The sequence below is a fragment of the Venturia canescens genome, chromosome 7 (genome assembly GCF_019457755.1).
Source record: "Venturia canescens isolate UGA chromosome 7, ASM1945775v1, whole genome shotgun sequence".
Taxonomy (NCBI): domain Eukaryota; kingdom Metazoa; phylum Arthropoda; class Insecta; order Hymenoptera; family Ichneumonidae; genus Venturia; species Venturia canescens.
The window spans coordinates 14,853,012-14,877,679 of record NC_057427.1 but is presented as its reverse complement, the minus strand read 5'-3'; the positions used below and the strand labels follow the sequence as shown (position 1 = coordinate 14,877,679).

The 24,668-nt window shown below is 34.9% G+C and overlaps 8 protein-coding genes across 17 annotated transcripts in view; 4 read left to right on the top strand and 4 right to left on the bottom strand.

Moving 5' to 3' along the window:
* Positions 1-2,079, top strand: part of LOC122413391 (uncharacterized) — a 4,604-nt gene extending 2,525 nt beyond the window's left edge. Inside the window, exon 5 of the mRNA XM_043423702.1 lies at positions 1,874-2,079. Coding sequence (XP_043279637.1) covers positions 1,874-1,963 — 90 coding nt within the window. The 3' untranslated portion in view covers positions 1,964-2,079. The remainder of the gene's footprint in view (positions 1-1,873) is intronic.
* Positions 2,080-2,947: 868 nt separating this feature from the next.
* On the top strand, positions 2,948-4,526 carry mRpS17 (mitochondrial ribosomal protein S17). Of its 2 annotated transcripts, XM_043424879.1 has the most exons (5): positions 2,948-3,279; positions 3,414-3,593; positions 3,655-3,771; positions 3,850-3,926; positions 4,279-4,526. In XM_043424879.1, the coding sequence occupies exons 2-5, from the start codon at positions 3,459-3,461 to the stop codon at positions 4,445-4,447; spliced, it is 498 nt and encodes a 165-aa protein (XP_043280814.1). In that variant the 5' UTR covers positions 2,948-3,279; positions 3,414-3,458; the 3' UTR covers positions 4,448-4,526. The 2 variants fall into 2 exon arrangements, with proteins under 2 accessions (XP_043280814.1, XP_043280813.1); XM_043424878.1 differs by having other exon boundaries at positions 2,951-3,593.
* A 96-nt stretch (positions 4,527-4,622) lies between these two features.
* On the bottom strand, positions 4,623-8,586 carry Fcp1 (RNA polymerase II subunit A C-terminal domain phosphatase Fcp1). Of its 2 annotated transcripts, none has more exons than XM_043424860.1 (7): positions 8,229-8,586; positions 7,389-7,692; positions 7,025-7,269; positions 6,007-6,943; positions 5,548-5,715; positions 5,218-5,476; positions 4,623-5,100 (listed from the first exon to the last, which is right to left on the bottom strand). In XM_043424860.1, the coding sequence occupies exons 1-7, from the start codon at positions 8,468-8,470 to the stop codon at positions 4,811-4,813; spliced, it is 2,445 nt and encodes an 814-aa protein (XP_043280795.1). In that variant the 5' UTR covers positions 8,471-8,586; the 3' UTR covers positions 4,623-4,810. The 2 variants fall into 2 exon arrangements, with proteins under 2 accessions (XP_043280795.1, XP_043280796.1); XM_043424861.1 differs by having other exon boundaries at positions 7,389-7,630.
* Positions 8,587-8,592: 6 nt separating this feature from the next.
* LOC122414057 (uncharacterized) lies at positions 8,593-12,419 on the top strand. 2 transcript variants are annotated; one of them, XM_043424869.1, is made up of 6 exons: positions 9,046-9,267; positions 9,567-9,724; positions 10,205-10,413; positions 10,796-11,184; positions 11,318-11,492; positions 11,690-12,419. In XM_043424869.1, exons 2-6 carry the CDS (start codon positions 9,598-9,600, stop codon positions 11,810-11,812), a joined length of 1,023 nt encoding a protein of 340 aa, XP_043280804.1. In that variant the 5' UTR covers positions 9,046-9,267; positions 9,567-9,597; the 3' UTR covers positions 11,813-12,419. The 2 variants fall into 2 exon arrangements, with proteins under 2 accessions (XP_043280805.1, XP_043280804.1); XM_043424870.1 differs by lacking the exon at positions 11,318-11,492 and having other exon boundaries at positions 8,593-9,267; positions 11,690-11,818.
* On the bottom strand, positions 11,289-14,893 carry Snup (snurportin-1). 3 transcript variants are annotated; one of them, XR_006261694.1, is made up of 7 exons: positions 14,427-14,654; positions 13,963-14,143; positions 13,220-13,463; positions 12,950-13,138; positions 12,489-12,860; positions 11,944-12,067; positions 11,289-11,561 (listed from the first exon to the last, which is right to left on the bottom strand). XR_006261694.1 is itself a non-coding variant. In XM_043424868.1 (6 exons), exons 2-6 carry the CDS (start codon positions 14,133-14,135, stop codon positions 12,041-12,043), a joined length of 1,005 nt encoding a protein of 334 aa, XP_043280803.1. In that variant the 5' UTR covers positions 14,136-14,143; positions 14,789-14,893; the 3' UTR covers positions 11,912-12,040. The 3 variants fall into 3 exon arrangements, 2 of the variants coding, with proteins under 2 accessions (XP_043280803.1, XP_043280802.1); XM_043424868.1 differs by lacking the exons at positions 11,289-11,561; positions 14,427-14,654 and adding an exon at positions 14,789-14,893 and having other exon boundaries at positions 11,912-12,067; XM_043424867.1 differs by lacking the exon at positions 11,289-11,561 and having other exon boundaries at positions 11,912-12,067.
* Positions 14,894-15,106: 213 nt separating this feature from the next.
* Positions 15,107-21,249, top strand: Pmm2 (phosphomannomutase). 5 transcript variants are annotated; one of them, XM_043424874.1, is made up of 6 exons: positions 15,107-15,424; positions 16,329-16,477; positions 19,654-19,730; positions 19,985-20,182; positions 20,287-20,554; positions 20,831-21,249. In XM_043424874.1, the coding sequence occupies exons 3-6, from the start codon at positions 19,671-19,673 to the stop codon at positions 21,067-21,069; spliced, it is 765 nt and encodes a 254-aa protein (XP_043280809.1). In that variant the 5' UTR covers positions 15,107-15,424; positions 16,329-16,477; positions 19,654-19,670; the 3' UTR covers positions 21,070-21,249. The 5 variants fall into 5 exon arrangements, with proteins under 5 accessions (XP_043280809.1, XP_043280812.1, XP_043280810.1 ...); XM_043424877.1 differs by lacking the exons at positions 15,107-15,424; positions 16,329-16,477 and adding an exon at positions 18,943-19,056; XM_043424875.1 differs by lacking the exons at positions 15,107-15,424; positions 16,329-16,477 and adding an exon at positions 18,961-19,098.
* Positions 16,196-19,021, bottom strand: Sgsh (N-sulfoglucosamine sulfohydrolase). Its single transcript, XM_043424866.1, has 8 exons — positions 18,887-19,021; positions 18,580-18,709; positions 18,043-18,330; positions 17,683-17,921; positions 17,272-17,601; positions 17,022-17,191; positions 16,798-16,944; positions 16,196-16,688 (listed from the first exon to the last, which is right to left on the bottom strand). The coding sequence occupies exons 1-8, from the start codon at positions 19,008-19,010 to the stop codon at positions 16,539-16,541; spliced, it is 1,578 nt and encodes a 525-aa protein (XP_043280801.1). The 5' UTR covers positions 19,011-19,021; the 3' UTR covers positions 16,196-16,538.
* On the bottom strand, positions 21,236-24,658 carry LOC122414059 (methylglutaconyl-CoA hydratase, mitochondrial). Its single transcript, XM_043424871.1, has 3 exons — positions 24,460-24,658; positions 22,735-23,631; positions 21,236-21,806 (listed from the first exon to the last, which is right to left on the bottom strand). The coding sequence occupies exons 2-3, from the start codon at positions 23,487-23,489 to the stop codon at positions 21,647-21,649; spliced, it is 915 nt and encodes a 304-aa protein (XP_043280806.1). The 5' UTR covers positions 23,490-23,631; positions 24,460-24,658; the 3' UTR covers positions 21,236-21,646.
* Between the last annotated feature and the right edge of the window lie 10 nt (positions 24,659-24,668).

The following is a 24,668-nucleotide window of genomic DNA, read 5'->3' as shown; positions in this document are numbered from 1 at the left end:
AAAGAAAAAATGTAGTCTTTCCATCAAAGTTCCACGTAATTAATTTCATCGGTATATTACCGCGAGCGTATAGAAAGCAGTATTTGAACACAGATCAACAACGAACAAACGTTTTTGAAGCTTCCTACGTACCAAAGATGTTTCGATCGATCTCTCACCTTTTCGAATGAAAATAAAAGCTTTTAAATATTATCGCTCGCAAACAATTGTATTAAGGAGGGTGGATCGCGACGATACCCTGTTGCCATGCTAAACCATGTTAAAAATATGAAGAATTTTAAAATTATAAGAATTTCATAAAATTTGGTAATGTATTTTTACAAAATATATAAGACGATATACATTTTTTTAGATTTTTCTACCACATAGCTCTCGAGTAATTGAACACTAAAGTCCACGTCTATAAACATAGAGTTTACATGTATATAGTTATACATCTCGTGCATAAGAACTTCGATTTAACGCTCAATTATTCGATAACCACGTGGTAAAAAAATTTGAAAAATATTGTATTTGTATACTCGATGCCAAAGAACGTTATCACCAAATTTGATCAAATTCTCATTATTTTGATTTCGTGATCCACCCTCCTTAAGACGGGTGGATTTAGTCGTTCTAACTTCTGATACTCACCCCTTAATACGAGCTCGCTGTGATGGAAAAACAGAGTTATCTCAAAAGGAATTCCCTTTTCCTATAAATAATGGAAGACTGTCTCTAGTTTTTTGCAATAGCTTGGCTTTTTCGTTGCGACATGAAATTTACAATGTAATACTTTTTTGTTGCTTTTTTTATACTCTACAATTTAGGTCACATACATTTTTAACTTTAACCTCATCGTTGTTCAGATTCCGGACGAGAGTCAAACATTTAGGTAAAATAACAACTTGTGCTTATGACGCTGAAGTTTCCAACGTTGGAGTCCAACGAAATGATCGAAAAAAACTCTCCAATAATTCCAGTAATTCTCCTATTTTGTTCCCTAACAAATTTGCGATTCGTTGTTTTTCAAGCTCCACCCAACGATTCGTGAAATAAAAAATTGGTGAATTTCAATATCGAGAAATGTCTAAAATCAAACTTGTAGAGCATCTTAGTATTTGCAATGTCGTTCTTTATTTTTTCGTTTAGACAAAATCTATGACTTCTACCGCGCCACAGAATTGACCGCAGCGTGCCGGGGCGCTACGTTAACGTGTTTGGAGTGAGTTGGGGTGTATTAGCGTGATTTAAAAAAAAATCGATTTTTTCTCAAAGACGCAAGTGATTATGTTAATTCTTCGTGAAATATTAATTCTCCCAACATTCTCTCATTTGCACTTCTAACCCATTTTTTCGACGTAATACTGAAGATGAAAATTTCGAACGACCAAGACAACCTGCAGCGTGTTTAATACCCAAGATCAGTCGATTTCCTCTCACTTTTGAGCTTCGAGTTGTCGTCGTTGGAAGACGATTCGATTTCGAAGAAATAATCACTCCCATTAATTCTATTCGTTACAAAAACTAATTTACATACTTGATCAAACCGTTTAATCAATGACATTTTCTTTGCTAATTTTAAAAAAAAGCCGAACGTTTGATTGAATGACTGATCCACACTTTTAATACCTAATGGAGTGTCGAACGGGCCTTGAAAACTCGACAAGTGCAAACAATAACATAAACCCGAAAATCTATGAGGACGGAATAAATAAAAATAATCCCTAATCACCCCGAATTTGGACAACTCACCTTAACGAAACGAACTGACGTGTGAAAATTGAAAAGTTTTTTAAACGTTTTACAGTTCAGTAGTCAATGACGACGAAGCAGAAAAATCATTACTACAACGAAAGAGTTTCTAATGAAACTTTAATTCTTATTCTTCCAGTATTGTTCCAAAGGGAAATGTGTTCACTCGGACGAGGAATCGAAAAAAATCCGATACACAAATGCTGAATACAATGTACCCGGTTGCTGACAACTATAATGAGACAACGTCATCGTGTTTAGATGTAAGAAGAAAAACCCTCCATTAGAATAAGAACTTTTATACGTGTGTCAAATAAATATTTTCATAATAATTGCTGTTAAGCGCTCCGTTTATTCCCCCATTTACCGGTTTTTTTAATTCGTGGTGAAAAATGCACTTATTTATCATAAACTCACGAAGGATGCGAGTGACGATCTGACAAAAGTATAAGAATAAGTCACCACAAATGTCTTTTTCAATTTCAAAATTTATTCTGAGAATTGAGGCTGAATAAAAAAAAATTCCGTACCGTACGTCGAATTTCCGAAATTCGAATCCTGCTTCGCTATGTTGTTTTTCCGATTACAAAAAATCTCTGACAGCTCACGCAGGACCATAGGAATAAATCAAGTGACAACAGGGCTCTGGGCTAACATCGACGCTATCGACAGGATGCAATGTCCACACATTTTGTCGGAGGATTATTCGTTCATGTATTTTATTATGAATACAGACGTCTTAAAACACGATAGCTTTTGAAGGTTAGTTTTTGACAGCTATACATGGTTTTTCGGTTTATACACGACTGGAGAAAATAGTATCCGACGAAAATACGTATTAGAATTGATCGGCGAAGGTGTGTATTGTCACAGTTTTATTATTCATATCTCGAGGCAAACAAAATAACGGTTGAAAACATCGCTTCGAGCTTATTTTTGGTCAATAAAGTGTGCAAACGCCGCTATACAGTATTTTTGATATTTCATTATCAGTTGCGCGCATTAGGGATAAAAATAAGTTCGAATAGAGACACACAGATAAGAGGACAGAAAATATTCGACCTTCTACTCATATAAACAACAAAACAATACACAGGCAGGTATCCCCACTACACTATGGAGCAAATGTGAGAGCTCGTAAAACGTAACAAACCTAACAAGTTTACCAAATTAATTCGGAAATATTTAAAAATCACATTTTTTACACCGGCTAAAAGCATAATATATATACGCCATTGGAATACAATATTTTTGTTTTCTCATTTTATCGACACGCGAAAATGTACATGTACCTGCCAGTAAAAAAGTGATCATCAACCGCCAAAAAAATCATGCAATACAGGGTTCCAGATAAAACCTCACGATCAAAACTTCAAACGTCTCGTCCGTGGTTCCGTGTCCGTATAAAAAAATGGTGCGCATGACATAACCTGAAACCTGACCGAAGATTCTGGACAGTCCCGATCAAAAATGTCGGATGATAGATCCGAGAAAAATTAAGTTTCAAGATATAAACAAATATTATTACTGATTTTCAATAAGCAGGTATTGATAACGAAACTTTGAATATTTCTTATATAAATCCACCATATAAAATCATTCTATTTCGTGCACACATTTATTACACTAAATTTTGAATGTGAGTCATTTGAAGAGTACTTTTTCGCGTTTTACTCGAGCTCAAAGTTACTTCAGTCTCTCTCTGACTTCGAAAAACTGCAATTATGGCCAGTGTGAAAACCGCGGCCACGGCGAAACAAGCGGTAAAATATTTCTTAGCCCAATGTGTGCCTACAACAAGATCTCAAACCAGCAGGTTTCGTATAAAACTGCTCGAATTTGATGAAAATCTCCGCATGGTAAGTAACTTAACCTCAATAAAATTAGCATCTGAGATCATGAAACTCTTCTGTTTTACAGTACTTCAACAGCTACAAATTCGTTTTCGCTTATGATCCACAAAAACTATGTAAAACTGGTGATACAGTCTTAATTCAGAGCTTGCCTGAGAAAATGACGAGATTAATAACGCACAAGGTACGATAAAGTATAATTTTTTGAATGTTTATTTCAAAAAATCATGGTTTTCATCATTCTTCTCGTTCCAATTCTCAGGTCATTGAAGTTGTTTACCCTTTGGGTGATATCACAGATCCTATCACAGGCAAAAAAGCTGTTGTTGGAAGATTTAGGTAAGGATTTAAGGCAATGCGTCACACCAATTGTGACGTTTTACAAATTGACTCGAGAATTTCAAATAAAGCATTTTTTGAGACTTGAACTTTAGAGTGCGTAGTACTTGCATGACTAAATTGAGTCTCTTCGGTCTGGGTAAAAACCCTCATTTCTGAGTCAACAAAAAATCACCTTTGTCAAACTTCAATAAGAAATATTTCCAATATCACTTGCTATATGAAAGCTCAAATACCAAGTTTTCATTATTAAAATTTTTTTTCCAGAATAGTTTGTTACAAAATATAAATTCTTATTCTAATATCTTTATGCATTCCGAATATTTCAACTGACGAGTTTTTTTTTAATCAGGGAGGATATCAAAGCTATAAATGAGCTGTATGGAGAGTCGCCAAACGCTTTTGATTACGATAAAGAACCACCACGGGGCAAGACCGAGGGTAAAAGAGACTTTACCCACAGAACACCAGGGGTTAAATATCATGAAGATCCTGACGAAGATTCCAGGCACTTGATTTAAAACGGACTACTGTGAACTATGAAATGAATAAAAGTTTATATATCACAATAAGAAAAATAAAATATTAAAATTCTCAAAATATTGGATTATACTGTTAAATATATTAACGTATCCTAGACCTGTGTGAAACTAACAAGAAACCACCGAATCTTCAAAAAAAAAACATAATTTTAAATATTTTTCAATCTCTGTATTTGCTGCTATAAAATTTCCACTGGTATTTGAAAAAACATTGAATTTTCATGTCGCAAACGTTGACCTCTAAGGTTTAAATTTAATTTACAATTGAACCAAATTAATCCATTCGATGAATACGTTTTCATAACGTTTCCAATTATAATTACAAACAGAAAATATCGAGCATCATTCAGTTAAGAATTCCCGCTCTAACGCAGCGCCCAGTGCGTTCCATTCACGTTCGTCCCCTTCATCTCCTGGTGGATCCCCAATTGAATCTTGCGAATTGTCACCAAGATCGAGATCGTCCGGCAAATCTTCACCCCTTCTAAACCTCGTCACGGGATCGTCGTCGTCATCTCCTTCCTCGTCCTCTTTGTGATAACGCTGAAAAATATATTTGTCCTTTTCATCTGAAGAATCCTCCGATGAACTTTCCTTTGATACTTTTTTTCGCTTCGCTTTTCGATTAGCGTCTGTAAAACATAAATTTAATAATAAAACAATACATGCTCACCAACCTTTCTGAACAAAATATATTTTACAGAAATAAAAACGCGAAAAAAACCTCAAGTTGATACTATAAAACTTACCGTTGTCCGAGCCTTCCGAATCTGAATTTTCATCGAGCATTCTTTTATTGCTAAATTCATCGAATTCCATCCCCGTGTAGTCCATGTCTGGATCATCCATATCCTCGTCAACTTCTTTATCCATATTTTCTATTTCTTCAGCGCTGAATGACATCAGGGGATTTATACTGTCAGCAAAACTGTCTATGACTTCGTTTTGGGGTTCTTCTACACGTTCGGGACTGCTACAATGAGGCGGTGGTATTCTTGACGCTCTTGCCTAAACCCAAACTTATGTATAAACTTAATATTATACAATTTTTTTTCATCAAGACTCGAAAATACTCGTACTTTTGCTGTTAGTGGAAATAATCTTTCGTCCACTCGTTCCCAACGTTCCGCACTCAACCATAGCCAGTCGGGATTCACGATTTTTATATTCTTGTTCTTTTTCGCGGCATTTGCTTTCGCCGTACCGGGCTTTATCGCAACTAAATGTGTCGTTTTGTCCGTCAAATCCTAGAATATCATAAAATTTTTTAGTCACTCATTATCAATACCTTGAAGATAAAGATTTTAATAAATGCTAGGGTGAATATTTTCAATACAACGGGGAAAATAATAACCAAGCGACGCATCTAGACATTTATATTGAAAACCAGTGAACATGATAAAATTTTCAAGATTAGGAAATTCCCATAAACGTCTCTTTTCAAATTCATGAAATTACATTCTTCCGGTACTTCGAAAAGTTGTAAATGAAATTTTCGCAAAATATTCAAAACAATGTTACGTGACTGTTATTATTACCTGAGTAACTTCAGCACCAAACGCTTTAGCGACTTTGTACACTCGACTCTGATGGAGTTTCTGGTGGGTCGGTATCAAACCACTAAATGTTAAGCACAATCCTTTAAGAACTCTGGCTCTAACCCTTGGTATTATTTCGCGGAGCGATTTTCTCCCTTTTCCTTGATCTAGATGCTCGTAAAATTCTGCATGAATTTTACGTAATATGTCTTCAAGGTACAACAGATAATCGTCATGATCCTCGTGATCAACTTCTTCGTTCTTAGAATTCTCATTCGTTGTCGGAGAAGTTTTTTCGATGATTGTGGATTCTTTGTTCTGCTCTACCTCATTAATCTCTTTCGGGTCACAATTTTCAGGACTTGGTTTTACTTCAGATTCCTTCGGAAGCAAATTTTCGAGGTGTTCATTTTCAAGTTTTTTGTCCTTGGAATTTTCGATATTCTGTTGATTTTCGAATTCATCTTGTTCAGGATTTTCATGACTTTCCTCACATTGTGATTTCTCCTCCATAATTTGAGGATGCTGTTTATCTTTCGGTTTTTTCTCTGTCGTATTTTCGGAATTGAGTCCAGTTTTTTCTATTTTTTTCTCCTCCGCTGATTCATTCTTGTTGTTAACTCCTTCAGAGTTTTCTTTTATCAAAACTTCTTCGCCAATTGTCACGTCCTCTATTACTCCCATCACCTCTCCATTTTCTCCGCTTTTCGCCCCTCCAGTATTCAATGTAGAATCTCCGTATCCTGTGGTGACATCATCAGCCGGCTCTGGAATTTCCATCACATCTTTTTTTTCCAAACCTGGCGGTGCATGAATGTCACCGGTATGACGGAAAAAATGATAGGGTTTCACTTGTACCAGATTGCCACATCCTTGCCAAACATCTTCACGATCGTCTATTATGCAGACCATATCATCACCGCAAGGGAACAATGCTCTGAGAAAAAATGTATGAATGTAAGTTTCGTAATGGGCTTACTTCGTGTTATACCTCGAAAATCTATCAATTTTCGCGTACTTTAGATTAGCAGTTTTCGACGCAGGATCAAAACACTCGTCTCGCGATAGAATACGATGTGAGAACAAAGCTCCTTCCTTGTCCAGTAAAGCCGCAACTGTATGGGCATAATTTCTGGCACCGAACGTGCAAATGTGGAGCTCGTACAACCTACTCATTTCTGATAAAAAATGACGAGTTCCTGGTCTCAGACGAGTATGATACCAGGGTGAATTTGGTCCATACAATTGATAATGAAATACGTCCTGTAAACAGATAAAATTATAATCCAAAATGGAAAAACTTTTTCCATTTCCTTCAACATATTTGTTACTATGACAAATAAGCCAGATTTCATATTTTCATACTCCTTTGAGAAACAAACCTTCATATTTGCCGGTACATTGTCATTGGTTGTATGAACAATAGTCTGATCAAGATCAACCAAGAGTGCTAATTTTCTATCCTGCAGTAATCTCTGTTCATCCTCTTTGCCAATTTTTTCAGCCAATTCGGGACACACTTTCAACTCCGGTATGCTGTGCACCATCGGTACGCTAGCTTCTGTAACGGCGCCTGTTTGTCCTCCTCTCTTCTCAGCTTCTTGTCTGAGGTCAGCACCACATTCTGCACACAGATCTTTCATCACCGTTGGGTGCTTACATCCGACCAGTGACAGTAACACTTGCCTGTAACACTAAATTACTATGCTGATTCTGTACAATTTATTTTTATTTTCAATATCTTTTTAAAGGTATGCCACCGGTTTGTATGAATTTATTATACCATAGAAATACCAAAAAATCTAAAACCTTCTGCTACTTTATGTACCCCAAGTTGATTTTTTGTTACAAAAATACACAAAACTTTTTATTGTTCTTGAATTTGTGTGTGGAATTTCTATAAATTACCAATAAAAATTTGATCACTCGTCAAAAACCGAATAAACAATTGAAATTATGAGTGAAATATTTATTGTACCGAGTCAAAAATATATCCTGGTGTGTTCAAACGATGAAGACTTTGATACAATAAAAATAAAACACTAAATAGACCAATACAATTAGCTAAAATTTATCGCATTTTGCTCGATTAAAATCACATTTTTTTCGTGATAGTGTGTTGCAAGCTCGGAAATTTGAAAAAAAATATTACTGTTCTTGAATATTGTAATAAAGTTAAGAATTAAATTATTACGAAATTTAGGTTATGTGAAAAAAAGTACCCAGGTTGTATCGTATCGCCTTCTTTGTAATGCAATTTTGTAACACGGCCGAATTGTGTTGCTCGAAGTTTCTTCTCGGTCGCATCGCCGACACATTTGTACACAAGTAAGATACGACCCACTGATACCATTGTACCTTTGTTAACTCGCCACTTCAATAACTTGCCCGGTTGATTTGCATTTGGAAATGGTATATCGATCGTCGCCATTTTTCGACTTATTTCACTAAATTCAATGAACATTCACAAAAATGGAATTACAATAAATGCTAACGACGATCTAATGATCGATTGTCGCCATTTCAACTTATCCCACTTAATTCAATGAACATTCACGAAAGCCTAATTTTAATAAATGCTATAACGATCTAGTGCCGCCGCTCAGTAGCGTGAGTATTGTATTTCGAAGTAAATACAATCCCTTTCCGTTACTCCGTTCTCCGAGTGATGATCCAGTGTAATCCTTTCGCGCGGGATTTCTTATTGTTGTGAACGAGGGAAAGGACGACGTTGTAAATGAATGAACTGCGACAACAACGCTATATCCCGTTGGCCACTGGGGACCTCATGAGATATTTGCTCGTTTGGCAACATTGCTGAAGAAAAATTACATGAGCGCACACGAAATGAAGAAAAATTTGTGCAAAATATAATATTCTATATTTTGTTTTACATGTCGTCCTCAAACAATGCACATCATGGTTACTAAAAATTCCATTAAACCGCTTATGCTTGTTGATGATATAGAGAAAAAATGCAATTTTTCAAGATCGTCGTCAACGTGGTCGTCAATCGGTCGTCGACCAATATATCTACGGTCATGTATACCCACCTTAAAGCAATCATTTCAAAAAACATTGCCTCCCAAACTGTCCAGATTGGCGCCATTATTGTTTATTTCATTGTGTATATACGCAACTCTGACTATTCCAAACTTTCAAAATTTCTTCGTAAAATTCAGGTTTCAGTGGCTCTTTTAGCAGAACCGAAAATTCAGACAATATCAAGTTTTTACACGACTGCACAACATTCTAGCATAAGTATGAAACGACAAAACTATTGGTGCGAAACATTTCAACGTATCATTTGACAGTATAACGCGTTGAAATGCAATTACAAAATGCCAATTAAATTAACGTGCTTATTTCCTTTGGAACATGAGACACTGTCCAAAATGATGATATATATTTGATGAATATTATCGTTGTCAGTACATTCTGAAATTTTATGTTGTTTCCGTGTTCTAACCTCAAATCTGTCAAACTTTACGTCGAAAAAACAAACGCGGGAAATTTAATGCCTTGAAATGTTGAATATTATAAATATGATTTTGTTCTAGGAATCGTTTTTGATACTTTATAAATAAAAACATGAACTCAACGTCAAACACTGACACTATTAGACGGGCAATAGCACCAACTGTCGAAGAGTGCACAAGCCGCTTTAATTTGGGTCCGAAATGTAATTTATTAATGGACATGATGGAATCCCTCGAAGGTTTAAAACTTTTTCTTATATATTTTTGTATAAAAAAATGAGTGATAATTGAAGTCATATTCAAGTAATTAAAAGAATTTAAAACACAGATTGGAATTTACAAAAAAAAGGAAGGTCCGTTGATCAAATTTTATTGATTTTGGAATCGTTTATATTTTTACTCAAAAGAAAGTAAAATTCGTTTTGCACACATTTTAGTACATAAAAATATTCATCATACATGATTTAATTTTTTTTACACGATTCTATATAGAGAAAATAATTTATTAAGAATAATTTACTAGAATTCAAGAATTATCTAAGAGTTTGAAAATTTTTTTATTTTTGACAACTCAATAGTACATAAATTAAATCTGTTTCCTTGAGATAAAATGAAATTTGTAGCATGATTTCGGTGTCAGACAAATTAACATAGTTTAATTAAACTTTTTTTTTCATTGCTTTTTATTCTCATTCATTTTTGACTGATTGACAAAACAGAGTTGCTCAAACAAACATGGACCATCTGGGGTGTCTCATGCTTGTTTGGTTTTCAGTCGGATGAATTGCAGTTGAAACTGTACGCTAAACGACTGAGAGAAGAAGTAGCTGCAATTTTACCCCATGACAACGCTACTTATAATGCTTCCTTCGCTATTACTGAATCAATTGTAACAAGACCAAGGCACGACGATTACCCCCCATTGAAAGTAAGTGATCAAATTCTAAATAAGCAACTGTTTCTTCAGTTGGTTTGATATTCATCTCAAACTAGTCAACTCCAAGAATATAATTTATCATTTTTTGTGGAATTGTAAAAATTTAAAAGGCTTAAATTTTCAAACTTTTTATAAAAATGAAAAATTCCATGTTCCTCCAAAATCACCATTCATCTGAATTGTTTTAACCTCACTTTGTAATGACATTACTTCTTTCCGTAACATAAGTGACAGAATTTTAGCAATCAATTGTTGCGAGCAAACTTACCAATTAGCATAATTTCTCATGGTAGAATATCAATATTCCATGAAATTAAACTTTTAATTTCCAGCCATCACTGTCTGTTGATAATTTTTCAACATCTTTTCCCAGATCGAACTTTTTTCGCAAACGACTAATGAAAAGAGCAAGGAACGAACTATTTACTCAGGCGTTTTTATATCATGGAGAACAACATTAAACGAATCACGTTCCGACAATACAACAAAATTACCACTGCTATTATGTCGTGGTACAAAAAGTGCAATGAACGCTGTCCACACAGTTGTCAGTCAAATGTTCGATTGCCAAATAGTTCCAATGTCAGCCACCGAAGATGAACTCGAATGGCTTGTTCCAATGATGTTAAGTTCAATTGATGATGAGCAAAAGGAATACGACAAACATCAAATAAGACTAGAATATCGAATACCCGGCTTACCTGCAACTGACACAATTTCTGTCGATTTTGAAATATCTGCTCTATCAAAATTGTGGAATGTGTGAGTATTTGTTTCGATGATTTTTGTCATTTAATTGTCTGAATACGAAATGATTCGACCAAATGAAATGCTCAATAACTACTCCCTTATAACTACCCTGCGCATTGTAATTGATAACTTTTTTTTTTATTAGAATCAGTGAATGCAAGAAGGATGAAGATGACAACAGACAGTTTGTAAAAGCCGAACACGTTTTAAAATTTCACGAAACGATAAAATCCCAGATGTTTAGCGAAGGCGGTTTTCACTTGGGACTATGCATTTTGAGCAAAATTAGTTTCCCTTTTTTCACTATGATGGACAATAGGGTATGCATCATATTATTGAATAACACGTTGCTGATATCTTCTTTCATGCTTCGTGTAATTCCCAATTTCCTGAACAAACGAGTGAATTTTATTTGAAATTAATGTAGTTCTGATAGAATTAGAATATTTGTCTTCAAACTATACACTCCATACTAAAAATAACATATCTGTTATGTTTTTCCCTCTTTTATTTTCAGATGAAAGCTAGTACTCCATACGCTTTGCATCGCTTTTTACTTTTTTTTAACGACAGATCATTGAAAGTTCTGCATACTCTGGATTACGACACAACAAATACTGTTGTTTCCGAAACGACATAACATATGAAAGCAAACGAAAAAAAAACAAATTCGACATTACGATCGAACGGAGAGGCAAAATTTCTCGTTCACCTTTTCGTCCAGTCGATCTTTGCTTTGTGAAAGTGAAGATTATTTTTATTAGGACTGACCTTAGATGTAGACATTTATGTATATATTTACAATCTCTTCAGATACCCTCTGAGAGGTTCGTCGTGAGTCACAAATTTTTTTCATCTGTCAAAATCTTCAGGTGTCAATATCAACTACGTCCATCTGTAAAAAATACAATTAACCTTAAGTACGTCTGTCCATTATATTTTAATGCTTCATAACTCTATAAAAAAAATGAGAGAGATGCAGGTTTTTTACTATGTGACGCTTTTCTAGGATTCAATTCAAAAGAAGAGAAGTTAAAAGAATCTTGAACCTTTCAGATATCTATTTTTATGAAATTTGACAAGCAATATTCATAGAAATTGTTAACTATAGTGAGGAATAAATATACGTGAAACAAATGCATCAAAAGAAGTGTCACATAATGAAAGTACACTCGATAAAATTTCTCAGCGATATATAATCTGAACAAACGGCCTAATGTCAAATATACGCTGATCTGACGACTATACAGTGCGTAAAGTTTACAATTTTTTTTAAGTATAAGAGTATTGTATTCTTTTAACGGGTTCTCCCATACCTCCTGAACTACTTTTTTAGGCCTCGGTCTGGATTTTTGAGATTCCATGTAATGCTGACAATCGATGTATCCATCAGGTTTTTCTTCAAGGCTCATAGGAATCGTAATTCCCAGTACTTCGTTCAACATGAATGGTTTCAACCAAGTAACCAGAGGAGTTCGACCGTTCGTGTATTGTCCCTCTCGATGGAAGAACAAAAAACCATCGAGAGGCTTGAGACACAAAGATTTCTCGATAATCTCGGAAGGTTCCTCGGTGCACGATGCATATGGTAACGGCAAAATTGGAAAAGTGTTCCGGGTCGCGTTGCGCATTTGTAAATCTGACATGTCCGCGAGCTTTGATTTCAACCAATATAAACGAAATTCTGCCTGAAACAGAAAATAATCAATGAGCGAGAATAATTCACGTTGCCCCAGTACTTGAAAAACAAATTCAAACAGAGGAAACGATACTTTACGTCACAATTTAAAAGTGGTTGGTTTGACCACGCTAATACATCAAGAGCATAATAAGTTTTTTCCTTCGCAAGCCAGATGCAATCCAAAATTGTACAACTTTTATTTTGCTCGTTGGAATTCCCCCCGGGTAAAGCAGAATTGAATCTGCCCAGTCTTTCTCCTCGTCTGCTATAAGCTTTCGTTTTTCCCTAAGAAAAAAAAGGAGTTGGAACGATCTTCAATACGAGTTTCTTGAATTCATATGAATTAAGATGGAATCAATGACATACTTTACAGGCTACAACGAGAGTCCTACGACCCTCTGGACATGGAACAATCAACCATTTTTCTAAATAATCTTCAGGTACTTCGAGCATCCATTCCGACATCATCAATTTGTTTGTGAACTGCTTATACCGGTGCAATGTCTCGCTGTTCTTTTTGTCAACTTCCATACTTTCGAGACTTTCTTCATCAGAATTAATACATGCGTCAAGAATCGCACGCCCAGCGTTGAAAGCTGCATCTCTGTTTCTGATATTCGTAAGAAAAATTTTTAAAAATTCTAATACCAAGTTGAGTACTTCGAGTTAACAAAAATCAAATTCTTCCAAATATCTTGTGCAGATCTAATGAAAAATAAGAAAAATTGTTTCGTTGACTAATGTTGTATTTAAAATGTTGAAAAATGCAGGATTTAGGAAAACCAGGCTCCTAGAAACTTTCAACCAGATTTCTAATTGAAAAAATCACTGTATCATGAATGAAGGTATGAATATTAGTTTTAAAAATTATTTGAGTAATTTTTGGAAAAAATAACAACTTTACCTTAATTTTTTGATTAAGGCAAAGAATATTTTTGTAAAGAGTGTAAATAACGAAATCCAAAGCCTGTTATACTTGAGATTATAAGAATGTCATGTTCATTTTCTAATTCGTGGCTCATTTTTTTTTTAATAATGGCGTCGAGCTGCTACAACAGCTTTTCATTCATCTGTGAAACTTCATCAGGAGTCAAAAAATGATGGCTTACTTTTTCTGAGAACACAACAATTTTTGACGACGAATTTCCTGTGGACACTCCTCGTCTTCTACATCCAGTTTGTAATTATCTTTTTTTATTGGTCTTTTGTAAAACTGGTTTCTGGGATTTCTGTTCTTCCTCTCGTAGACATCATTCGACATTAGAGTTCCTTGTACAGCCATAGTTATAACTAAAAACCACTCAACTCAGTCAGCAAAATAAAACTTAAACTATGAAGAAAATGAACAACCGTCCAAAACAATTAATATTCAATCCATATAAATACACATTGATCTGTTTACAACAATAAACTAGTTCTGCTGTCAATTGTTTTCTATTTGACTCGGTTACTTTTTTTTACTTGCAAATTTTTATTGTAATGACGGATTATTATCTATATTCGTTATTAATATTTTTTTTTATGTACTATTAAAATATGGAATGACATTCAAGAAATTTCAACGAAAACTCACGATCTATCATAACCTATTTAACATGTAAACGTTTGCGTTACGTTCACTTCAACACAAAGATCAGTTAAAATTATGGCAATCATATTCATAAACTTTTTATTCGTGTTCAAAATACTGTCAATAAGTAAACATCCATCATAATCAATAAAAACTTTTTTTTAATGCAAAGAAATAATATTGAATAAAAATAAAAGCGGATTTGTGAAGAATTCAAAAGTCGCTTCGTCCTTTTTACTCTCTCATTTGAACCTCCGTGAACTTGGCTAAATCATTTGTGTTTTTCTAAATTTGTAATAAGGCAGTATGTGATCTATATTTATTCCGAGTATAGCTTATTGATATTTGAAAGAAGAAAATAAAACCGAGTCTCTTAATACGCCATTCTCATTTTATCAGAGAACATGCAGAGTGCAGAGAACAAAGGTGTATAACTTTTTTTTTCTCAAATAAAGGATCTTCGAGTGAACCGTGTGATCACTTTTCAGCTATTATTTCTCTCCTACTCCCGGCAACAATTTTCATAGTTCTATGTCGAAAGAATATATAAAATAATATCACAATAGCTGTTGAAGATTCTTGATTCATGTGCGCGTAGTGCTGTAGGCGCATAATTTGTATTCCCCATGCTCAATGACAAAAAAATAGCCCGATAATGCGTATTATTATTGTTTATATACATATCAACAATCAGTTAAATTCCAAAAAACTCTGTTGATGTTTGTTAAATGGCAGCGATATGATGAAAGTTATTATCAATTGTTAAACCAACGACAATATCGGCACAAAATTCTTTCGAAAGCCATTTTTGCAAAGAACGTTCTTCGAAAATTTATCTATTTCGGAAAAATTTTGATATGCTCGTCCTGCGAAATCTTCAAAATATAAACACTGTAATAGTACTTGGTGGTTTGGCATTATGCCTCATATTTATGGTACAAGTTAAACAATTATACAACAAAAATCAAAAGTACAACAGATATCTGGGATATAAACAATACGTAAGTAGAATACTCAACAGTAAACAAGATAAAAAATATTTTTTCTAGTGAATTGCGTTCAAAACAGTGATACACAATTGTATGATTTTTAACTAAATATCTGTAAAAAGATGCATTCCATCGATTTTTTAATTACATAGACTAAAGTGGTTTTGTTATTATACAGTATGTTGAAATACATAAATATACAGGTTTTCTAAAAAGCAACAATATCATTGCATGATCAATAATAACATTGGACATTATTCTTGCTGCTGCGAGAATTATTTTTTCCATGTTCATTGTTCTATACTTTTTTTATCGTGCTAACAATCCTTTTTTCGTTATAAAAAGTAGCCCCTGTGGTATGTCTAAGCATAAAGCACCAACTTGCACTAGTACCTATAATCACAGAAAATATACATAACCAACAACGACAAAATTTATTTTCAAATTCATTGTATTTTGGTTCTTAGATAAGAACTAATATTCAAAACATTAACCTAGCAGTCTCAAGATTTTTTTTTTCAAACAAAAAATAATAATAGAATTTTGCAAAAAACCAAAATATATTAAAAATTATTCGCATACCAATATTATGATATTTGATAACAAGCAAAATTATTAAAAGTTTCATAGAAATCCTCAAGAGTATGTACGTAGTGATTCGTTCGAAAGAATTCTTTATTTACTTTTTTTCAAATTCATGTTGCTGTAAAATAAAGAGAAAAACATTGTACTTACCAATGGTTTGAATATGCGTTAAACAAAATAAAAACCTAAACAGCATAATAGTTGTCATGTTTATTTATTTGATCATGTAGTTTCAATTGTTCATTTCATAAAAGTGATTTATAGATTAACTCACAAATTTAAACCTAATATGTATAAAATGATTTATATTTTATCTTATTTTAAATAACAGGTGACAGAAATATCATCTGAGATGAGTATTGCAGAAAAAACCATCAATAAATCTGCTACATACGTTCGTCAATTGAGCAAAGAGCTCTCAAAACATGAGAAGGAATTGAGAAACGTTTCAATGTCCAGGATTACATTCTTCAATTGACTGTAAGTTGATGCAGAGCAATAGAAAATAATATCGACCGATGCTGTAACGTACAGAAAAGTCTTAATATCCCAAATTATCGAGCGGCATACACTCTTGATTCCTGGGGTCTCTACCATGGCTTTCTAAAACTCCTCTGGGTGCACAGAGCCAGGGGTCATTTGTTGATTTTTGCCATTCGAAGAGTCTTTTTTTCAAAATTTGAAATATTTCCTGCAATTTTGATCAATAAGATAATTTCAATAAGCAGAAGGACTTGCATTCGGAGTAGATTATTGCAGTGGAAACCCTTGATTTTTATTACAATAAAAATCGAAATTACCTGAGCTGCAGATGTCTCAGCCAAATTCTTCAATTCTTCAGGATCTTTTTTCAAATCATACAACTCCCACTCAGACCTGTTATAATATTGCTTCAGAGTTTTTTTCCATCTCAAGGGTATGTTTGAACGGGTTCTATTCAAAAGGTCCTGAGAATGCGAAAATGATATTTTTGTCAATTATCACGATTACTAAGAATAAATAAAAAATTCGGAACGATAATAACTTGAAAACTTGGAGAAACGTAGAAATCTTGATCTATGGGAAACGGCATCTTAAAGTTGATGTTGTGAATGAGCTTCCACCGTTTTGTTCTTACAGCTCTCATGGGATAGTACATCGTAATTTCGTGATGATTCTGACTCGCGAATATCGCCGTGTCATCTTCCACAGGTTCTGGAACAAATTAATTGCCAGTCAAAGTTCGAATTTCTTCAAACATCGTGGATTGATTTTCTTGGAAAAAAATATATTACCTTTCACTAAAAGAGGTAAAAGCGATCTGCCGGTTAAAAACGAGTTTGGAACTTGATTCGTTTCTGTTGAATTTTCGATACCAATATTTTTTATGTGAAACCAATCCAAAATTGTTGGTACCACGTCCAATAACGAAGTTAAAGCATAAGTAACTTCGTTTTTTCGATGATCTTGTTGCGGTGACGATATCATCATTGGTTCTGCCATTCCTGAGTCGTAGAGATTTGTTCTACCATTTGGAAATGGTATTCCGTTGTCCGACGTATATATTACCAGTGTGTTATTCTTATAACCAGCTTTTTCCAATTCTTTGAGAACCAAACCCACTCCTGAGAATCATTGTATCACATGAAAAAATTTGGTATATTTCTTTTGACGCACCCACTTGAAAAGTTCAAACAATACTGTACCTTGATCGAGTCGAGAAATCGTTGTGTATTGAGCAGAAATGTCACGTCTTGCAGCTTCAGTATCCTGAACGTAATATGGCACTTTCACTTGTTCCCATTGATAATAAATGGGATTCCAATCTGGTATTGTGCCCATTCCCTCGACACCGTTGCCAAATTTCTCACAGAAATTACCATACTCCGGGTGAGAGTGACCACAACGATGGGGATCATGAAAAGCGACGTACAGGAAAAAAGGTCTTTGCAGAAAAATGAAAAAAAGAATAAGGAAAAATGTGAAAAAACTTGTGGTTTTTTATGAAGTGTTCTGAAATCCAAATTTTAGTAAAATAATTCGTAAAAATGTTCAACGGTTGTTACTCAGATTTGTTCATTGCTAGAAATTCCCGAACAAGGAGTTTAATATTAGTGATATTCCTTCCCACTTGAAGAATTGAATTGTTCTCTTCCGTTTGCGAATAATCGAAAGGATAAACATTCGCTGGTCCCACGTGCTTTTTCCCTATTATTCCAGTTCTCACATTGTTATTTGACAATATTTTTGGCAAACTCATTATATTGTCAAACGAATTGAAATGATGGACGCCTTGGTGTAAACCATACATCCCATTTTGATGGCTCGGCAAACCAGTCAGCATTGCTGCCCGACTGCAAATTATGTAACAATGGTGAATAACATCTTCATCAACATTTGAATTTAAAAAATGTGGAAATCACGCAAAAACCAGAGATAGAGCTGGAAAATTTTTCAAGCAATTGTTTTGCTTCAACAATTTGTGAATCTTTTTCATTTCGATGACTTTATCACTGCATAGGGTAGCTTGTATATTTATCAGTTATTGCAAACTTCTTCCCAATTTTTTATGTCCTATAATAATAAAATGAGAAAAAACTAACCTCGGTGAGCAACTGCTGACGGACGTATATGCATTGTTGAATATCAAACTGTCTTTAGCCAATTTATCGAGATTAGGAGCTTGACAAATATTATTTCTGTACGATCTCATCTCGAAGCCTCCATCATCGGCTACAAATAATATTCAGTGAATGATCAAAATGATAGATTTTGGCTTTATCCTGTAAATTGGTCGATCTAGTTTGGAAAATGGAGATTTGAATTTTCCGCGCGAACCACAGTTGCGCGTGCGCCCCTACCGAAGCGTGTCAAAAAAGTTTTTTTTTTTTTACATTTCATGCACATTACCTACAAGCAGAAGAACATTTTGAGTTTTGGCATTTTCGCGGGCGAACACTGCTTTCGGCAAATTGGTTATTGTAGATCCGATTAAAAAAACAGCAACAATGACAGTATCGATTTTGTACAACATGACGAAAGAGCTGGCTGTGCAGAGAGAGAGACACAAGCACAGCCACGTAAACGAATCGACTTTCACTGATTATTCTCAGGAGTCAGGAGTTAGTTTCTGTTCTGTACCACTTTTTTCTTTTACTTTTTTCTCATTCCCGCCGCCTTCGACAAATCCTGTCACCAGCGATCATAAAAGAGACGAACTCTATTTGAAAATTAATATCGTGAGTTCTTTCCGATTTATTTTCTTAAAAAAAATTACGTATACAGTTTTGAGGACTGCGCGCTCATAATACGCAGATCTGCTGCTTCGTTTATTTGTTTTCATTATAATTTTTGAAACGGTCCAAGTGTACGTACTGTTCTTGACGTTCCTGACAACGCATTTTAAATTGTCTACAGGAACAACGTTAATAGAAACATTTATCGTGTTAACTTATGGCCCCCTCTTTTTTCTGCTTATCTCTGATCGACAAGAATCAACAGAAAACCTCGCCTTTTTCACGTGACCCAAGATCGAAAAACAACTCGTACGCTCTGAACGTGAAAAAACAAATTTATTATCATTCACTGAACTCCTGTGTTATCTTGAATTCTTTTAACACTTTTGCGACAAACTTTATCGCATTGACTTGTTAAAATAAGGGCATTACAATTCACAGAATTTCACCAAGTAAACATGACCCAAAAAATCATCTGCCTGTTTGATGTTGATGGAACCCTGACAATGCCGCAACAGGTAAATTAATCAACTTGAAACGACTACAAAATTTTTGGAAAAAAAAAATTTATGAATTCTATAGTTTTAAAGAATGATATTAAAATAGTACAAGGACAGGAGCAATGAGTTTCGATTTATCGTCAGTGATTCAAAGCACAATTGTAACAATTACATAAAAAATCACAGTAATCGTAACAATAGTTTTTACAAAAAATCATACCGTCCGATACACTTGTACCGAATCATTGGATATTCACTTCAACGATTAACAGGAAATTGAACTCGATGTGGAAAAAGCAATTTTTGACATAGCCAAAAAGGAAGGCTTCGACTTGGGTGTGGTAGGTGGATCCGACATTGAGAAAATAAAAAGACAGCTGGGTGGAAACAAGGTATTCCAGAAGTACAAGTATGTTTTTGCAGAAAACGGTCTCATAGCTTACAAGGATGGGAAACAGCTTGCGAGCGATGTAAGTTCAATTGCTACTTAAGTTGTCAAGAATATTTTTAAAAAAATACGCCATTCTTGGATTTTTCTTATAAATTTATCATGAATCTTGTGATATTTTTCCAGAGTATCCAGAGTTTCATCGGCGACGATGCTCTCCAGGATTTCATAGATTACTGTCTTACCTACATAGCCAATTTGAAATTGCCTTTCAAACGAGGCACGTTCATCGAATTTCGAACTGGTATGCTGAATATTTCGCCAGTCGGTCGTAATTGCAGCCAGGATGAGAGAATGCAGTTTTACGAATATGACAAAGAACATCACATACGACAAAAATTTATAAACGCTCTGAAAAAACAATTCCCCGAGCTTGCGCTTACCTACAGCATTGGTAAATTTATATTTCTGTATAATGAATTAAAAGATACAACATACACGAATCTTTGGCAGACTGAAATAACTTCAGGTCCCCGAAGTGACACAGACTTTGATTAATTTATTACATTTTTTAATCACTTTCTGCCAAACACTATGACGAATCATTGTCTCGCCATAAATTTCCGGCAATGAAATATCCGCCTAATTCGTCTGGGTCGCAGACAAACAATTTAACGTTTGAGTTAGAGATTGAATTTGATTGATAAACGAAAGTCAAACATCTTTACAGGTGGACAAATATCGTTTGACGTATTTCCGATCGGTTGGAACAAGACCTACTGTCTCAGACACGTCGACGAATACGACGAAATCCACTTTTTCGGTGACAAGACGGCCGAAGGAGGAAACGATTACGAGATATACGAAAGCGATTTGACGATCGGTCATCGCGTGACAGGACCAGACAGTCTTCTCAAAGAACTCAAAATCTTGAGCGCCGTTCTACAGGAAAAGCGCATGAACGAATAAAAATGATGAACATCCAATACTAATTTTACTGACAAAGATTCCACATTGAAGTACAGAATTGAATTTTGAAGAAAATTTTGAAAAAAAATTACGAGATAAAGGGCAAACGACTATATTTTGTGCAGAAGATGCGTTGAATTTGATGTAAATAATTAGCAAATAAATATAACGTATATTATAGCTATTTTTTTATTCGTTGATACAATCAATGATAACACCAAACTATTACAGTTTAAATATGTAAAAAAACAAACAAACAAAAACATTTCGACAAAAACAATTTGTAAAACCGTCATTAAAGTCGTAACAGAGTTTCAAATGTGTATGAGCGAATGTGAAAAATTCATCGTACACGCGCACAGAAGAGGAAAAAACCAATCGGTCATTGCACCTGCTCCACAAGGTATAAAATTATCCATAGATTTTCTATGAAAGATATAAAGTGTCGAAATCTGACGAGCTTCCGTTGTAATCGTTTCTCTTTCTCATTTTAGTCGTACACAAATAAAAAACAGTCTTTGATGATCGGTCTTTGGGACAATGAGAGAAACGGACATAATGGCGAAATTTCGATGGATCATACACCTCGATAAACGGGCACACGTTTCATCGCAAAAGCTCTTAATCCCTCGATGCGATCTTCAGTTTTCAACAATTCTGCATAGCATCGTTTCTCGATTTCAAAGCCGCTCTCGAGTGAGACTTCGATTCCTTTCGATATCGCGACCTTGGCCATTCTGCAATACACAAAGACGATGAGAACACAGAGCTTTTACATGGCACTGAACTTTCAGTTTAAAATAGAAACGTTCTGATTTTTATCGTCTCCAATGAAAAGAGAGCAGATAACGAAAGAAACAAATAATTGGCCGTGATCGTCCGATATCTATTTCTCCAGCCAGCCGCTACTATCGGTTGCTCATATTTACGAACTTAAAGATTACGTCGCAAGTGACGAAGCTCCGCTTCTTTCTCAGAATATTGAATAGATCACACTTTCCAGATCATCCTAATTGCTTTTGTTTGCATTTATTCGTTACAACTAATTGAGCTACGTCGATCTAATGAATTTCTTCCGGGTAAAATGGAAAATTTCGAAATTCATTGCTCACAAATGGAAAAAATTACAATACCGTGCTTACATAATAGTCACACGTTAATTCTCTTGATACAATATCATTCAAAAGTTACGCACGTACCGGATGTTTTGCATACATTAGATTTTCCCTTGAACAATAGATTCTGTCGTTAAGCCAACTCATCGTACGTGTGAGATTTAATGTCTCAGCTTCCTTAGAAATTTTTCACATAAATAGCGTTCGAGGGAATTTTAATTTTTTCAATATCTCCATCTTATTCGCGACTGATAACGAGTATTGAATTTGGAAAAACTCGATCCAGTTTGGCTCGGAATCTAATAAATTTATTGTGAAATTTGCGTGCGTTTTTTTTTTTTCACTTGAGAAATTTCCGAAATTTCATTTATGAGGAATCAATATTTTCAACTTTAAATACGCCTTCCATTATCGTGAAACTTCCGAGCGATCTTAGACCTTCTAAAAATGCAACGAGTTAGAAAGGAAAAAACCGAGAAATGGCGATAATGCCGATCATGGTCATTAGTGTTGAATGAAGCGTTTAATGTTTCAGAGAATACGGAGTTACCTCACGCCAATGGGCCCGTTGGGCAAAATTTCCCGTGCAATGGAGAGTGCTTCCTGGTAAGCTGCATCACCGTTTTTGTTTTGCGGAACGGCGCGATTGACGAGACCGATAGAACTGGCTTCCTCGCCGTCAAGGATTCTGGCGGTGTAGATGAGTTCCTTAGCGAGAGCGGATCCAACGATTCTCGGGAGTCGTTGCGTGCCACCAGCACCAGGAATGATAGCTAATTTAGTTTCGACGAGGCCCATTTTAGCTTCGCTGGAGGCTGTTCTGATGTCAGCCGCGAGGGCAAGTTCAAGGCCGCCACCGAGGGCGAAACCATCGATGGCGGTGATGACAGGCGCCGGGATCGATTCAACCTGACTCATGAGATCTCTCAAGGAATCGACGAATTCGACAACTTCGTCGTTCATCATTTTTCCTCTCTCGCGCAAATCAGCACCGGCGCAAAAAATTTTCGGTATCAAACTTCGCATTATTAACACACGAATTTGCTCATTTTCTCTTACGTTCGCCAACGCATCGGACATCTGAGAGACGAGACTTTTGCTGAATGCGTTTTTTGACTCCGGACGATTCAAGCCAAGAACAACTATTCCGTTGTCCTTGCCATCGAGGTATTTGAGCAATACGTCGCGCGGCTCTTCCCGAGCGTTTGGCATTGTTTTTGTTGTCAATCCACGAACCTCAATCAGCTTCGTACCGGCGTTGTACGTCGAGACTGCCCATTTGAACTTTGACGTTAATGAAGCCATTATTTGTCTTTATTCGTTTTCTCCTCTTTTTCTCTTTCTGACTTTGATGGACTTTCGGTCTGTTTATCCGTCGACTAGATTAGCAGGAACTTTGGTATTACAACCGGTTTATCTTCCAAACTCAAGATGCTGACTTTTCTTGCTAAAATCAAATAAAATACAACGTTTTTCTTTCGAAGAATTTATCAATTTTATGGAGCAAGTTTTTTTGTTCCTTTCAATTGGAGTTTCACGATCGGACTAAAATATTTATTTTTCCTTTGATTTTTTTTATAAATACGAAAAACCTTAACATTTCGCGGATTCGAAGTCTCGAAAAAGAGTGTTAAAAAAAAATGTGGAAAATTATTTTTTACTCGAGTGCTAATGAAGTTGAAAAGTGCTAAAAGTAACCGATTATGTTCCAAGGAAGCAGTGTCGAAATATTCAGTGTATTATTTTTCTTTACAAAGAGCTGTTGTTTACGAGTTGATATTTAAAAATATCCCATTGGCGTACAAACGATAATGCGATTCATCGTCTAATGTGCCGTATTTTTAAATGAGCAATTATTTTTTCTAAATTTTCCGGGACTTGCTACGAATTTTCGAAGCAGCGAAAGATGCTGTCGAAACATTTTTTATATATATATTTTTTATCAATTTTTGGTAATTATTGCGAATCAGGATTTTTTTACACATTCCTAGTGATAAAACAATGAAATCTAATGAAAATTTAAACAATAAAATTTAATATTATTGACACAAATAGGCTTCCCCCTCATTTTTTAAATGTTTCACGCCTTTTTTTTAATCATTAGAAATTTCCTAAATAATTTTGCAGCCATTTTGGCCTGGAGCCCTCATTCGCAATATTTACCCAATTTTTAATGAAAAAATACTTTTACAATTAACGAGCTCTTTGAAATGAACTTTGTTCGTATAACTTCAAACTTATAAAGAAATTAAAAAAGAAGAAATAAAATGTTTACATGTATTGTTGTTTCTCAACAGGGTGGAGCACAAGTGCGCGCAGTGAAAGTTTCGAAAATGAAGCCTCTTGCACGGCTTTAACAAAACTCGAGTTTTATATATGTATATATGCGTATTCGAATATACACATACACGCATATATATATGGATATATTGGTGAATGGAGGAGCACTGATAACTCGCTCTCTTTTAACGCTCTTGCTTCGAC

Bases quoted from the DNA above. Each gene is read 5' to 3' on its own strand.
- Pmm2 (XM_043424874.1), top strand. From the start codon at position 19,671: ATGACCCAAAAAATCATCTGCCTGTTTGATGTTGATGGAACCCTGACA. The intron at 19,731-19,984 runs GTAAATTAATCA...AACGATTAACAG, and splicing joins CCCTGACAATGCCGCAACAG to GAAATTGAACTCGATGTGGA. The intron at 20,555-20,830 runs GTAAATTTATAT...ACATCTTTACAG, and splicing joins TGCGCTTACCTACAGCATTG to GTGGACAAATATCGTTTGAC.
- Snup (XM_043424867.1), bottom strand. The intron at 12,861-12,949 runs GTAAAGTATCGT...TTTCTGTTTCAG, and splicing joins AACCACTTTTAAATTGTGAC to GCAGAATTTCGTTTATATTG. The intron at 12,068-12,488 runs GTATGGGAGAAC...TATTTTTTACAG, and splicing joins CTAAAAAAGTAGTTCAGGAG to ATGGACGTAGTTGATATTGA.
- LOC122414057 (XM_043424869.1), top strand. From the start codon at position 9,598: ATGAACTCAACGTCAAACACTGACACTATTAGACGGGCAATAGCACCA. The intron at 9,725-10,204 runs GTTTAAAACTTT...TTGACAAAACAG, and splicing joins CATGATGGAATCCCTCGAAG to AGTTGCTCAAACAAACATGG. The intron at 11,185-11,317 runs GTGAGTATTTGT...TTTTTTTATTAG, and splicing joins CTATCAAAATTGTGGAATGT to AATCAGTGAATGCAAGAAGG.
- LOC122414059 (XM_043424871.1), bottom strand. From the start codon at position 23,489: ATGGCTTCATTAACGTCAAAGTTCAAATGGGCAGTCTCGACGTACAAC. The intron at 21,807-22,734 runs GTAACTCCGTAT...TGTGTATTGCAG, and splicing joins AACGGGCCCATTGGCGTGAG to AATGGCCAAGGTCGCGATAT.
- Sgsh (XM_043424866.1), bottom strand. From the start codon at position 19,010: ATGTTGTACAAAATCGATACTGTCATTGTTGCTGTTTTTTTAATCGGA. The intron at 17,922-18,042 runs GTAACAACCGTT...TTTTCTGCAAAG, and splicing joins CTAGCAATGAACAAATCTGA to ACCTTTTTTCCTGTACGTCG. The intron at 16,945-17,021 runs GTTATTATCGTT...TCGCATTCTCAG, and splicing joins ACGTTTCTCCAAGTTTTCAA to GACCTTTTGAATAGAACCCG.
- Fcp1 (XM_043424860.1), bottom strand. From the start codon at position 8,470: ATGTTCATTGAATTTAGTGAAATAAGTCGAAAAATGGCGACGATCGAT. The intron at 7,693-8,228 runs GTACTTTTTTTC...TTAGTGTTACAG, and splicing joins GGCGATACGATACAACCTGG to GCAAGTGTTACTGTCACTGG. The intron at 5,477-5,547 runs GTACGAGTATTT...GTTTGGGTTTAG, and splicing joins TATTTCCACTAACAGCAAAA to GCAAGAGCGTCAAGAATACC.
- mRpS17 (XM_043424879.1), top strand. From the start codon at position 3,459: ATGGCCAGTGTGAAAACCGCGGCCACGGCGAAACAAGCGGTAAAATAT. The intron at 3,594-3,654 runs GTAAGTAACTTA...TCTGTTTTACAG, and splicing joins TTGATGAAAATCTCCGCATG to TACTTCAACAGCTACAAATT. The intron at 3,772-3,849 runs GTACGATAAAGT...TCCAATTCTCAG, and splicing joins CGAGATTAATAACGCACAAG to GTCATTGAAGTTGTTTACCC.